The sequence below is a fragment of the Bombina bombina genome, chromosome 2, assembly GCF_027579735.1.
Source record: "Bombina bombina isolate aBomBom1 chromosome 2, aBomBom1.pri, whole genome shotgun sequence".
NCBI lineage: Eukaryota > Metazoa > Chordata > Amphibia > Anura > Bombinatoridae > Bombina > Bombina bombina.
The window spans coordinates 508,392,663-508,408,717 of NC_069500.1; the positions used below are offsets into that span (position 1 = coordinate 508,392,663).

Below are 16,055 nucleotides of genomic sequence, written 5' to 3' on the forward strand. Positions count from 1 at the left end.
CAGTATAAAGTTAAAATGGAGCTTTTATTCTATCTAGACAGTACAGTAAAATATCAGCCATAGAACAGGACACAGCAAAACACGGTACTAGTTAAACAGTACCGTGATTTGCTGTGTCCTACTCTTCTACGGCTGATATTTTACTGTACTTGAATAAAACGCTAGGTGCTTTAAACTACAGATTGTGAGACCGGTCCTTCTCTAGCTATGCCGATTGGCCTGTTAGCAGAGGACACTGAGGGAAAAATGAGGCACAGCAAGGGACCTGGCAGTTGATAGATCCCAACAGTAGCTCCTGAGTGGCAAGCGGGATATCTACCAGCTAGGCAAGTTACTTCCACCTTTCCTGATATGCTGTGTTTCTATTGAATGCCACATATTTGTTAGAAGGATTTTAAAAGGGATTTGTGCACTAAAAAGAGACTTGCAGCATACACTAATTTATAAATATATATATATATATATATATATATATACAGGTGGCCCTCGTTTTACAATGGTTCAATTTACACCGTTTCAGAATAACAACCTTTTTTTCCAGTCATGTGACTGCTATTGTAAAGCATTGAAAAGCAGTGCATTTATTAAAATAGCCAGTAGGTGGAGCTGATCGCTTGTGTTGCAGCAAAGCCAAGCAAGCTGAAATTAATCAGTTTAATCAGACCTGAGCTATCGAGCAGATTTCAAAAGAACAAGATCCTCCTGTCTATAAATCAGTCCAGATTGGAATGCATAGAAATAACTGTTTGCAGAAAAAAGCAAGTGAAGTCTGTGTTGTGTGATTATTTTTTTAGGTTTATAATGCTGTTTAGCAAATGTTTTTGTTCATTTAACTTAGTTTAATTATATATTCTGTGTTGTGTGATTATTTTATTAGGTTTATAATGCTGTTTAGCATTTAAAGTCTTCATTCAAAGCTTTAAAAATAATGTATTAGGTGTTACTTATGACAATTTTGAGAGGGGCCTGGAACCTATCTCCCTCACTTCCCATTTACTTACATTATAAACTGGGTCTCAATTTACAACGGTTTCAATTTACAACCATTCCTTCTGGAACCTAACCTCGGCGTAAACAGTATATATAGAGATACATACATATACATGTCTAAAGATGTGTGTGTGTATATATATATATATATATATATATACATACACACACACACACACACATATATATATATATATATACATACATTTCAAAGAAAGAAGAGGCACTCTCATGACTTAATGAACAATATCTTTATTAGTATTTCATCAACAAGGTTTAGTCAACGTTTCCGTCCTCACAGAGACCTTTTGCATATTCCATGTATATTGATTACGGAACAGTCTTGCCAAAGGTGCCTCTTCTTTCTTTGAAGTTTCTACTTATCTACTATAGAGAGCACCCAGGCAATTCACCAGTACAGTGAGTGCTTGGAACGAAGAACTACATATATATATATATATATATATATGTATGTATATATATATATATGTATATATATATATATATACAGTATATGTGTGTATATATATATATATATATATATATATATATATACTGTATGTATTTACAGACATATATACACACATAAATACATATGTATACATATATAGACAAATGTATAAGTGCATTGGAGCCCTCTGCAATAGATGAAAACATGTAAAATTATATTTATGCAATATTTATATTTAATAAAGGTTTTAACTATGCATTTACAGTAAATATTTGACGTTGTCCTGTACATAGGGTAATATGTTCTAAGTATTTCTAAATAGATATTCCTATATATATATATATATATAAATATATCTATACCTATATCTAATCATCTATATATAGGTATTTATATATTGTACCAAAATTCTATCAGATATATGTAGAAATATGTAGTTATGAATAAATAGAACATTATTTGTTATGTGAAGAACATTGGAATGTGAAATATTCATATTTTAACGTTAGGTTAGCACACATGAGAATATGTGATCAGGTTTGTGCGAGAGTGGGGTGTTTTTTCCAACTTTTTTTCTTTATTGACTTCTATGTGGGAATATGTGAGTGTGCACATGATATTCTAAGTTCGGCTTTTTGCGCTCATCTGGGTATCGTGTAAGCATACAAGTTTACTTTCAACTCATAATACGAGTGCAAACCAGCGAATGCAAAAAGCTTATTTCTAGCGCAGTTAATTGTCGAGCGGGATCGTTAATTAGCGCTTTATTTGTAATCTGGCCCATAGTGTCTAAATTAGACCTGGGATACCGCTATCACTTTCCTGATGTGTTTTTATACTCTGCTGCTTTTAACAAGTTGACATAAAGACTTTGGATTTTATTTTTATCCTGGCTGGACTTTTGCACTTTTGTTCTTTGTATGTCTAAATTACGCTACATAAATATTTATCTTAATTAGTGTGGATTTTTTTTTTTAAAGAAAGGTGGAAACTCTAATTATGGCTCTGGTCTGTTTTACTCACAACATTCTATAGGTATAGAGGCCACTTGCAGTGAGACTCCTTTCCCAGCTCCTTGTGGTATATGTACTCGGAAGACAAGACGGACGCGAGTGTTTTTTCGACCTATATCGGTCTCACCCTTTCTTAGCTCGATGTCTGAATTTCGAAGCTTCAGGATTCCAGCACAATCTATACTGAAATAATAACATGCAGTTATCAGTCATGTCACTTAATAAAGACAGGCTGGATGTCATGGGCCTATGCAAATGAGTTATTGTCAAGTACTGCCTGCTCTTGGTCTTGTACAAAGTGATACCTCCCATTTTCATGGGGATCTCAGGGCAGGTTAAAAAAAGTAAAATGTCCCCAAGTATAATAATATCTGTGGCAGCAGTAGAGATTTGTTTGTACACATGAGCTGCACATCATACTAAATATGGTGACTCAAACGCATCAAAAAAAGTGACATGCATCAGTGGGGCATTTGCCCCTTCCCATCCTCTTTGGACACCCATGCCCTTTTGTTATACAATGGGGTCAACCTCCTGTATTAACCTAAGATGCCTGAAAGTTTAAAATTACATTAAAGGACCAGTAAACACAGCAGATTTGCATAATCAACAAATGCAAGATAACAAGACAATACAATAGCATTTACTCTGAATTTAAAATGAGTAGTAGATTCTGTAGGAGCTGGTGACTCAAAAAAAGTGTAAATATAAAAGACTGTGCACATTTTTTTTAATGGAAGTAAATTGGAAAGTTGTTTAAAATTACATGCTGTAGCTGAATCATGAAAATTTAATAAAACCTGAGTGTCCCTTTAAAGTTTATTTTGAAAATGGGGCTCATCAGATTTTAAAGAGACCTCCACATCACAAAGCATGGCTGTCACATGGGCATTCATGGTGCACACAAAAAAGAAAAGACCTTTGGATAAAAACTCAACTTACCTTTTAGGTGTTTTATTTGTACCTTATGAAGAAGCTAATGTCACGTTGAGCCAATATTCAATTTCATTCTATTTAACTCATTATCCAGTGACCAGACCCACTTGTCTATTTGAGAAAACACTGGATTTATGTCTTATTGTCCTATTTGTCAGAAAGTCCCTAGATCTTGCTATATTTGACAAATTCTGCTATAGTTTGGGATGCTATTTATGGTTTTTATACTTATTGTGTAACTTTACTTACTTGGCGCACATATTGTTTTCAGGTAGAAGGGACATCTCTAGTACTTTGGTGCTTGCCACAAGGGCCTCATAACTTGGTGTTGCTACCATTTTCCCAGTAATCCTGTGAACCTGGTAAAATGCGTGAGGTCGGAGATTACGCTCATCAGCTGTTCCTATAAACATCTGCAGGGTGAGTGGCTTCTCGTTGTATCCCAAAAGCTGTTGATAGAAGATACACATTTGAATTGTAAGTTGGACAAAAGTAAATGACACTTAAAATGTTTACATTTAGAAATTATGCATGAAATAACATTTAGTATTATAGACGTTTTACACCAATGTTAGATGCATCCATCTATTTTAGGTGATGACATTTGCTGTTTATGTATATATGATACAACTTTTATCAAATTTGTTTTGTTCTCTTGGTATCCTTGTTTCAATGGTTAATCTAAGTAGATTCATGGGGGCCAGGAGCATGCATGTGCCAAAAAGCAGTCTATGGCAGCACTGGTTGCTACATTGTAACACAGCTATAAACAGTGTAGCAAGCATCGCTGCCATAGACTGCTTTTTGCCACATGCATGCTCCTGGCACCCATGAGTCTCCCTACATTCACCCTTGAAACAAGGATACCAAGAGAACAAAACAATTTTGATAATAGAAATAAATTAGAAAGTTGTTTAAAATTACAGGCTGCATCAGAAATATGAAAGTTTAATTTTGACTGCACAATCCCTTTAAAAAGAAGGATTTGAACTTTAAAAAAAGGTTGTATTTACTAACATGGAAACTGGATATGGTGGATAATGTTTCAGTAAATTTAGTATAACTACTTATTGAGGGAAGACGAGGCTGCCTTTTTTTTAGGAGAAACAAGTTTTAAATAGCATTGTGCTGATATTCAAACTCATAACCAAGCCAAAAAGTTGGTTAGTTGTGTAATGCAGGGGAGGGGGAGCCTGTTTCTGCTTTCCCAGCCCCTTTCACTGGGTGTCCCAGCCTAACCTCATCAACAGTGCTAAACTGGGAGCTTCTAAGTAAGGGCTCACTTCTATTGAGCCGTTAAAAATAGAGCCGTAAGCTACCGAAGTGGCTTATAGCTAAAAGTAATTTACGGCTCCATTTTAGTACCAGGTTTCCATTTAAATATTTTGTGCAGTGCGTGCAGTTACTCTTTTCATGTAGGTGTAAGTTAATGTTGTGTAAACGCTTCCATCTGACATCGGATTTCTTGAAAATCAATTAGTTGCTATGGTAACCCGACATTACACTAAAAAGCTTACATTTAAAGGGACAGTACACTGTAAAATTGTTTCTCCATTAATGTATTTTCAATGACTTGTTATACCAGCTGCAGAGTATAAAATGTAGGAGAAATTGCATTTTTTGGTTTATTTGTGTATATGAAGTAGCTGGTTTTGTGCTTTTAAACCACAGCCTATTACAATGGGTTGAGCTTCAGGTAATATTATATCTCATTATGTTATCACTTTATGTACACACACTTGCTCCTTATCTTATATTTTGTATATTTTTTATACTGTATTTCTATATTGTATCCACCGGTGGAATATTGCTCTTGTTGTTTATATTTTCAATTAATTGTCTTAGTAAATTATTATACCATACATGATTTTTTTTAGTTTATAATTATACCATACATATACGGTTTGGATTTTTTAGCGCATCTTCTTTTTTAACTACAATATGTATTGCTGCCCTAGGCATAGGTCATATATGCCTAGGGTATATGCCTATATGCCCTAGGCATATATGTGCTTGCATATATTTTAATATTTAAATACATATTGATATTTCCATAAGAACATAAGTGCAACTATTCATATACATGGGACAACAATAAATATTACAATTGTTTTCTACATAGAAAAACTTGCATTATTTACAAGTTTTAAAATTTCAATGGGAAATAGGTCCCAAAAAACGAATTTCATTGGAAACTTGGTATAAGTTATGGCTTAATGGCTTCTGGTACTTTCTATGGGACACAAACATTTTCGGCAGCCAAATACTGACTGCCGATATTGAGGTATACTGTCCCATCTGAAACAGACGATAAAGGAAATTGATTCCGACAGCATATTTATCGATTTTGCAAACTCACACAAACTTATTACGGCTCAATAGAAACAAGCCCTAAGTTTTTAAAAAGTTGTATACTGTTTTTTTAGATCAGTATCTGTGCATATTCTTCTTTATAGTAGTGTATATTACATGCAATTGTATGAAAATTGATGTTTACTGTCCCTTTAAAGTGCAAGAAAATGTGTATTTGTTTCCAATAAAGGAAATACATATACTGTAATGTTAAAATGTTATGAATAGACAGAGCTTATTATATTATGTTCCTTATACAGTACAAGACAAGCCATAATTTACAGATGTGATAAAATCAGTATTAGATTCACTTCCTCATTTTATTTTAGTATGGTTAGTAATGTACATTACTCTGTGACAAAGTCAGCTTAAGCAACATTTCTTAGAAACACATTTATTGTTATTGGACAGAAAAACTTTTCATAGGGCTGGAAGTACACACACCCATAGCGAACTCTTAAAGGTATACATACATCCTTACATTCCTACATACATACACTGAGACAAAGATATTCATTTTATGTGAAGGCGCAAGCACTACATAAAGTTACTATTTTTTACATGTAAGCACACACTCAGACATGCACACATCCTGACAAGGTTATTTAAGAAGTCTCATCAGTACTCAAAACCTGGCTCTTCGACTGAACTACAGCAACCCCAAGCGCTTGAGACCCTTACGGGTGAGTAGCCGCGCTTTACAAAAACCCAATAGATAGATACTGTGAGGTCCCTCAAATAATTTATGAAAGGCAAGATTTATCTACAGAGCTGAAAAACAAAGCCTAAAGATTTTGTGTGTCTTTCAACCCATACCGGAGAGTTTTTGAACATCAGGCCCATAGTATTATTTGGGCACATACACAATATTGCACAGAAACAATGCTTTCTTAATATATATATATATATATATATATATATATATATATATACACACACACACACACACACGCACTGATACACAATTTGCACATAAACACACACAAATCTACACATATATTCTTGCATGAATATTCACATAAACACACAGCCACACCCGCTTTATGTGTACACTATTATATGTATTTACACATACGTTTTTACATGCATGTTTACATGTGTGCCATGCAGACACAAGGATTCATACATGCATGTACACATATTCACTCTGATGCAAGCATTAAGTCTCCACACACACACACAATCTGAAATGTGCATGTCTTCAGACACACACACACAATCTAAAATGTGCACGTCCTCAGACACACACACACACAATCTAAAATGTGCACGTCCTCAGACACACACACACAGAATCTGAAATGTGCACGTCTTCAGACACAGACACACACAATCTATAATGTGCACGTCTTCAGACACACACACACACAATCTGAAATGTGCACGTCTTCAGACACACACACACACACAATCTAAAATGTGCATGTCTTCAGACACACACACACAAAATCTGAAATATGCACGTCTTCAGACACACACACACAATCTATAATGTGCACATCTTCAGACACACAAACACACACAATCTGAAATGTGCATGTCTTCAGACACACACACACACACAATCTGAAATGTGCACGTCTTCAGACACACACACACACACAATCTAAAATGTGCACATCTTCAGACACACACACACACACACAATCTGAAATGTGCACGTCTTCAGACACACACACACACACACACAATCTAAAATGTGCACGTCTTCAGACACACACACACAAAATCTGAAATGTGCACGTCTTCAGACACACACACACACACAATCTAAAATGTGCACGTCTTCAGACACACACACACAAAATCTGAAATATGCACGTCTTCAGGCACACACACACAATCTGAAATGTGCACATCTTCAGGCACACACACACAATCTGAAATGTGCACATCTTTAGACACACACACACAGTCTGACACACAGACATTTTCACATGTACTAGTTAGACAGATTTGGACATAAATAAGCCAGCAGAGCTATTAAAAGATCTGATATGTGTTTACATGGCGGGAGGGGTCTGGATTGTTTCATTCCCTCTCCCGTTGTATTTCTTGCTACTGTGCATGCATCTGTGCTTTTTTGGTGATGTCTTCATCTGCAATACTTTCCCTCCACAGTGTTCTCTAATATAGTTCTCTGTCTGTCTGTCTGTCTAGCCCCCTTCCAAAAGATTAATATTATATATATAACAGAAAATACATTGGAAATGCAAAAGACAAGTCACATACTACTGACTCTTCAGACCCAGTGTTTTCAAGTAGAGCGAGTGAGCGTGGGAAACAGAAAGGAGAGATATAAACAGCTGGGAATCATTCTGTTATCCACTGAAAGCAGCATCAAAACCACAGTCAGGTCCCTGACAGTTTTACCACGGGCTTCCCTAGCTGTACTACAGCCAAAACCTTGCTCCTAGACCAGTATACCTGTTTTCCCTAGTTATACCACATTCAGCCTATGTTGTACCACAACCTTGCTCCTAGACCAGTATACCTGTTTTCCCTAGTTATACCACATTCAGCCTATGTTGTACCACAACCTTGCTCCTAGACCAGTATACCTGTTTTCCCTAGTTATACCACATTCAGCCTATGCTGTACCACAACCTGCTCCTAGACCAGTATACCTGTTTTCCCTAGTTATACCACATTCAGCCTATGTTGTACCACAACCTTGCTCCTAGACCAGTATACCTGTTTTCCCTAGTTATACCACATTCAGCCTATGTTGTACCACAACCTTGCTCCTAGACCAGTATACCTGTTTTCCCTAGTTATACCACATTCAGCCTATGTTGTACCACAACCTTGCTCCTAGACCAGTATACCTGTTTTCCCTAGTTATACCACATTCAGCCTATGCTGTACCACAACCTGCTCCTAGACCAGTATACCTGTTTTCCCTAGTTATACCACATTCAGCCTTTGTTGTACCACAACCTTGCTCCTAGACCAGTATACCTGTTTTCCCTAGTTATACCACATTCAGCCTATGTTGTACCACGACCTTGCTCCTAGACCAGTATACCTGTTTTCCCTAGTTATACCACATTCAGCCTATGTTGTACCACGACCTTGCTCCTAGACCAGTATACCTGTTTTCCCTAGTTATACCACATTCAGCCTTTGTTGTACCACAACCTTGCTCCTAGACCAGTATACCTGTTTTCCCTAGTTATACCACATTCAGCCTATGTTGTACCACAACCTTGCTCCTAGACCAGTATACCTGTTTTCCCTAGTTATACCACATTCAGCCTATGTTGTACCACAACCTTGCTCCTAGACCAGTATACCTGTTTTCCCTAGTTATATCACATTCAGCCTGTGTTGTACCACAACCTTGCTCCTAGACCAGTATACCTGTTTTCCCTAGTTATACCACATTCAGCCTATGTTGTACCACAACCTTGCTCCTAGACCAGTATACCTGTTTTCCCTAGTTATATCACATTCAGCCTATGTTGTACCACAACCTTGCTCTTAGACCAGTATACCTGTTTTCCCTAGTTATATCACATTCAGCCTATGTTGTACCACAACCTTGCTCCTAGACCAGTATACCTGTTTTCCCTAGTTATATCACATTCAGCCTATGTTGTACCACAACCTTGCTCCTAGACCAGTATACCTGTTTTCCCTAGTTATATCACATTCAGCCTGTGTTGTACCACAACCTTGCTCCTAGACCAGTATACCTGTTTTCCCTAGTTATACCACATTCAGCCTATGCTGTACCACAACCTTGCTCCTAGACCAGTATACCTGTTTTCCCTAGTTATACCACATTTAGCCTATGCTGTACCACAACCTTGCTCCTAGACCACTATACCTGTTTTCCCTAGTTATACCACATTCAGCCTATGCTGTACCACAACCTTGCTCCTAGACCAGTATACCTGTTTTCCCTAGTTATATCCCATTCAGCCTATGTTGTACCACAACCTTGCTCGTAGACCAGTATACCTGTTTTCCCTAGTTATATCCCATTCAGCCTATGTTGTACCACAACCTTGCTCCTAGACCAGTATACCTGTTTTCCCTAGTTATATCACATTCAGCCTATGTTGTACCACAACCTTGCTCCTAGACCAGTATACCTGTTTTCCCTAGTTATATCACATTCAGCCTGTGTTGTACCACAACCTTGCTCCTAGACCAGTATACCTGTTTTCCCTAGTTATACCACATTTAGCCTATGCTGTACCACAACCTTGCTCCTAGACCAGTATACCTGTTTTCCCTAGTTATACCCCATTCAGCCTATGTTGTACCACAACCTTGCTCCTAGACCAGTATACCTGTTTTCCCTAGTTATATCACATTCAGCCTATGTTGTACCACAACCTTGCTCCTAGACCAGTATACCTGTTTTCCCTAGTTATATCACATTCAGCCTGTGTTGTACCACAACCTTGCTCCTAGACCAGTATACCTGTTTTCCCTAGTTATACCACATTTAGCCTATGCTGTACCACAACCTTGCTCCTAGACCAGTATACCTGTTTTCCCTAGTTATACCACATTCAGCCTATGCTGTACCACAACCTTGCTCCTAGACCAGTATACCTGTTTTCCCTAGTTATATCCCATTCAGCCTATGTTGTACCACAACCTTGCTCGTAGACCAGTATACCTGTTTTCCCTAGTTATATCCCATTCAGCCTATGTTGTACCACAACCTTGCTCCTAGGCCAGTATACCTGTTTTCCCTAGTTATACCACATTCAGCCTTTGTTGTACCACAACCTTGCTCCTAGACCAGTATACCTGTTTTCCCTAGTTATATCCCATTCAGCCTATGTTGTACCACAACCTTGCTCCTAGGCCAGTATACCTGTTTTCCCTAGTTATACCACATTCAGCCTATGCTGTACCACAACCTTGCTCCTAGACCAGTATACCTGTTTTCCCTAGTTATACCACATTCAGCCTATGCTGTACCACAACCTTGCTCCTAGACCAGTATACCTGTTTTCCCTAGTTATACCACATTCAGCCTATGCTGTACCACAACCTTGCTCCTAGACCAGTATACCTGTTTTCCCTAGTTATACCACATTCAGCCTATGTTGTACAAGAACCTTGCTCCTAGACCAGTATACCTGTTTTCCCTAGTTATATCACATTCAGCCTATGTTGTACCACAACCTTGCTCCTAGACCAGTATACCTGTTTTCCCTAGTTATACCACATTCAGCCTATGCTGTACCACAACCTTGCTCCTAGACCAGTATACCTGTTTTCCCTAGTTATACCTCATTCAGCCTATGTTGTACAACAACCTTGCTCCTAGACCAGTATACCTGTTTTCCCTAGTTATACCACATTCAGCCTTTGTTGTACCACAACCTTGCTCGTAGACCAGTATACCTGTTTTCCCTAGTTATACCACATTCAGCCTTTGTTGTACCACAACCTTGCTCTTAGACCAGTATACCTGTTTTCCCTAGTTATATCACATTCAGCCTATGCTGTACCACAACCTTGCTCCAGGCAATGAGACCAAACTTACTCATAGTTGCCCTGTAACCAGGCCCTAGGTCAGTAATAACAGGGTTACCCTTAAATTAAAGGGACAAGAACCCAAAAATGTTTATTTTACAATTCAGATATCAAGTAGAACACGTTTAAAGAGCCAATGCCAAGAGGCATATATGTGCAGCCACTAATCAGCAGCTATATCCCAGTAGTGCATTGCTGCTTCTACCTAGGTATTCTTTTCAACAAATGATACTACACAAATTAGATAATAGAAGTAGCGCTGCGGAATCTGTTGGCACTCTACAAATAACCAATAATAATAATAATAATAATAAACTGCGAAGTTGAAAATTGCTTGCTCTATCTGGATCATCAAGATGAATTTTGATTCTACTGTCTCTTTAATTACAACCAGCCTCTGACAATAATTTCTGCAACCATGCAATAGTATCCCAAAATGTATGAGGGATAACGACCCCCTAATTCCACCATAGCCTCACACCTATAATACTCCTTGAAGTTGATAAGATCCATAAAAGCAACAAACATCAATGAACATAGAGAAAGTACAATACATGCACCGACAAATGCACAGCTGTTTAGCTCATTATACCAAAAAACCTTTCCTCTGGGATGTCCACAGGTGATATCTTACCACGTTAAAGAGGGAAAAAAACGTATCACCTGAAAAAAAGCTTTTCGAGATTTGATTCAAAATACATGCAGGCTTGTATGAGTAAAATGGCTCCACTGAGAAAAAACAGCAAATGCTTCTTTTTCTCCCATAGTTGCCAAACATTTGAAATTATTTTACAGGGGCACTTTGCAGGAGAACCACGCCCATGTATGGTTTGCATAGCTCCGCTCACTCAGATTGACCCCCAAAACAAGCACATCAAATTCTAGTAGTATAATTTAGCCATACTGATTGCTTAAAGAGGCAAGAAAGATTGAAAAAAACTTTCATGATTTAGACAGAGCATATCATTTTTAAATTCACTTCTACTTGGGTAACTTTGTTAAAAAGTATATGTACCAATCCTCAGTAGCAGGAATGCAATACTGTTAGCCAGCTGTTGATTGGTGGCTACAGACATTTGTCTTTTGTCATTGGCTCACCAGATGTTTAGCTAGCTCCCAGTAGTGCATTGCTATGCTGTGACTGACTTTAATTATATGCTTAATCTATTTGCAGAGGTTAAACACATGGTTATATAACATATTACAGCATTTTCTTTATGCACTGCTATAGCCCTTTAATGCAGGTTAAAGCATCAAGCTTCTCATCACCTCCATAATTGGCATAGATAGAAATACTTTACAGCAAGTACTAAAATAAACAAGCAAGGGTTACATTTTTAGCCTTTTAGAATCTGTATAGCAGGAAACCACAAAACACCCTAGTTTATATAGATATTGCATAGCCTGAAATCAATATATAATATAATCATTTGTTTAACCTGCTAACTGCTATCTTGGGGCTGCTGGGAACAATGTATGCAGATATGTTAAGGACTTGCTAAGACACTATTGAAAGGTTTACAAGTAGATGGCATGTTATGAGGTTACTAATCATGTTTTTATCTTTGCTGCAGCAGTTATTGTGAGCAATAGGTTAATAGACCCGGATATGCCCCAAATGGATTTTTTGTATGTTCTTTGAATTTCAGTCACATCACATAAAACTCCTGATGTGTTAAGCCCCTGCTAAGAAAAGCCTCAGTATATACATGGGGGAAATGGCACATATTGTGCAACACAATTGAGCTGCCTGGCTTTCTCACCCCTTGCCTCCTACCCACCCCAGTATTATATATCACATATCATGATTTTCCATTACCTGACACGTGACCTCACACTGCTAAACTTCAGTGTAACAGAAAAAAGCAGATCAATTAAACTGCAGAAAATAAACATGCTGTAAACAATGAGACTGAATTGAACAAGGGACAGGAAGCCAAAAAACAGGACTGACCTAGGAAAAACAGTTGGCAACTATGGCCTAGTTTCCATTGAGGTGGTAAAGTTTGAAAACTGTTGGTAAAAACATTTATCTCCATTAATGTCTATGGAGATTTATTATTTACCACCAATTTTCAAAATTTACCACCTGATTGGAAACTACGCCTATGTTCTCCCCACTATTTTTCTTCAGATTCAGAGCAGAACTTGGATGTTTGTGCATTGTGTGTATATATTGCTGGGAGCTCTTTATTTTTTTGTGATAGTATTGGTTGTGTTTATTTTCCCCCATTTGTCTCATATCAGAACAAACTACTGGAAAAATATTGTCACATCTACCCTTAAAGGGACAGGAAACACCCTGTTACTACAAGACTTTTCTGTTGTACAGTTATAGATTAACATATCAGCTAAATCTTAAAGTTTTTGAAAACAAATTAATATCCTTTTTACTGTAATTATTTTTCAGTAGCCAAACTCCACCACCAGCTCCTTATTTGGAGAAGCCAATTTGTCCACACATAACAAGGCTAGTCAATGTTATAACGTTATAAATTGTTTTACTGTTGTTATCTGATAAAGCCAATTAGGGACAAATATTTAGCAGGGTTAGCCTTGAAAATCTGTGAATTAGAAATTGCTCAATTTCCCAAGACTAAATTACATGAAAAAGGGCCAAAATAATAATTAAAGTATATTGCAAAGTTGTTTTCGTTATGCATTTTATAAAAAAAATCTCAAGGTGACACACTAACAGCTATCATGCAAAAACACCAATGTTACACCTAACAATAGAATTGTCAACTCCTTGCAAATCACTCCATGCTTGCCGTTTAGTTGTAGCACAACCAGCAACCTGGTATTACTACCAGGTTACCAAAGTGCCCCACTCATAACTGTCCCACAACTTGGCAGTTATACAAAAGGAGCACATTCTGGATAATAGTGTTTTTTTTAACTAAAATCTTACAAGGTGCCCATCTGCATGTTCTAATGTAACATTTCAATCTACACATTAATCTTTGAGACAACTGACTCTGGGTCTAAACTGTAGTGGGTGGGGAGCTGGGCGTAATTTCATTCTTGGACCCAGCAAGTCCTGATAAAATTCATGATAAAGCTTTTGAGTTGTGTTGAAATATCATATAACATAAACTGTCATAACACCATCAGTTCAGAGCAACAGTTATTAGATCCTGTAAGATTCCCCATTTTCCACCAAGAAAAAAAAAGAATGCTAGGAATTCAAATGATGGATGAACTGAGCTTTGTTGCATGATGTAATGGTATTTTGGCTTTATCTAAAATTACATCCTCCTCCTAGATTTCAGATTAATATACCCCCTAATGAGACAACCCTGGCTTGTTAAACCTTCATGTCAAATAACCTGCGCCTTTAATCTCTGAAACTGTTATTCAAATTTGTTTGACTTATTGCATAAGGGTTAGTTACTGTGCCATGCCTCCCATCACTGTGTTCATGATCTCAGGACTGACAAGTAAAAGGCAGTGTCTAAAAGCTTTGGGCAGATTTCAAGATTGTGGCCCAATGGTACAATTGGGCTGTCAAAGTTGTCTGGGAGGTCCAGGGCAAAGCTGTGTATGCTTTATTGGTCTTTTTATGGGTTTAATCATTCAGGGGTAAGATTTGGGTGGTTATATGTTTTTATTAAAGAAACTTAAACATATACAGTGTATATGGAGGGAAAGATTTGTAGGAAGAAGAGCGTCCAATCAAGTGATGGTGTCTGTGAGTTTTGCTAGGCTTTCCACTGTATTTTTACTATAATGTACAGAGTTCATTTGCTAAAGCATTTGCTTAACATCTGATATCTGACAGCAGTTGGCCCTAACCCTAACTACAGTGAGCTAGATCACAATCTTGTCTCAACTTTTTGCTTTAGTGATATTTGCACACGAGCTGCAAAGATCATAACCCTGGTGCAAAAAAATATTTAACCAGACTCCTGTAGTTACAGTTTGCTGGCATTTGGGTTTCCAATTAATTTCAAAGGGAACCACGAAAAATAGTTTGAGGCTACATTACAATCTGGTTACAGTTTTGTACTACTTCTCACTGTGCCCTTCTGAGCTATTTTACCCCTGCTTTAACCCGTTTTAAATTCCTTACACCAGTTGCAAGGCAGAATAAAAATCAATTCAGACATTTCCACTGAATTGAGTTAATAGAAAAGGCCCTAATTACAATGGCTTTTAGATCTAGATTCTGCTGTAATTAACCCTTACTGTGGGCATTAGACTACAATTAACTCAGCCTTGTGATGTGCCATCAACCAACAGAATTACCCAAATCAAGACCAATGTCTGACAACAATCCCAAACTGCAGCCCACAAGACGCCCCAAATACCTGTATATCTTCCTTGCTACCTGATCAACTCACTGTAAAAAACTCCAAACACCCTTAGGTTTCCTCCATACATAATTCCCCCACACAATACACACCCTCAAACACAATTTTCTGAATTGTCAGGAAGGGATGTAGTTTAGAGGTGTTGTGCAGGTGCCTGTTGTAGGATTTAGCAAGTTACTGGATTTGGTGGGGTAGAGAGAACAGTCTCCAATATAGTGGATTTGATGGGTTGGAAAATATGATATATACTAATATTACGTGATGAGGCAACTTCCAAAAAAATATATCAGATGAAGATAGATACTGAAAGATCTCTGTGTCATCCAGGGGTCAAGTCCTACAAAAAAAATGTGGGAACTTACTAAGACTTCCACCCCCTCACAATTAATATTGTTTTATACATATACATACATACACATACACACACAAAGTATTTATATGTATATAATCTATACAACTTGATTAATTAAAGCAAATTAAAACTAATGGAGGTCT

The 16,055-nt window shown here is 37.4% G+C and overlaps 1 protein-coding gene across 1 annotated transcript in view; it reads right to left on the reverse strand.

The window, feature by feature from the left end:
* NFATC4 (nuclear factor of activated T cells 4) overlaps positions 1-16,055 on the reverse strand; it is a 187,696-nt gene that overhangs the window by 40,705 nt on the left and 130,936 nt on the right. The window contains exons 4-5 of the mRNA XM_053702270.1: positions 3,640-3,839; positions 2,465-2,637 (exon numbers count right to left, since the gene is read on the reverse strand). Coding sequence (XP_053558245.1) covers positions 2,465-2,637; positions 3,640-3,839 — 373 coding nt within the window. The remainder of the gene's footprint in view (positions 1-2,464; positions 2,638-3,639; positions 3,840-16,055) is intronic.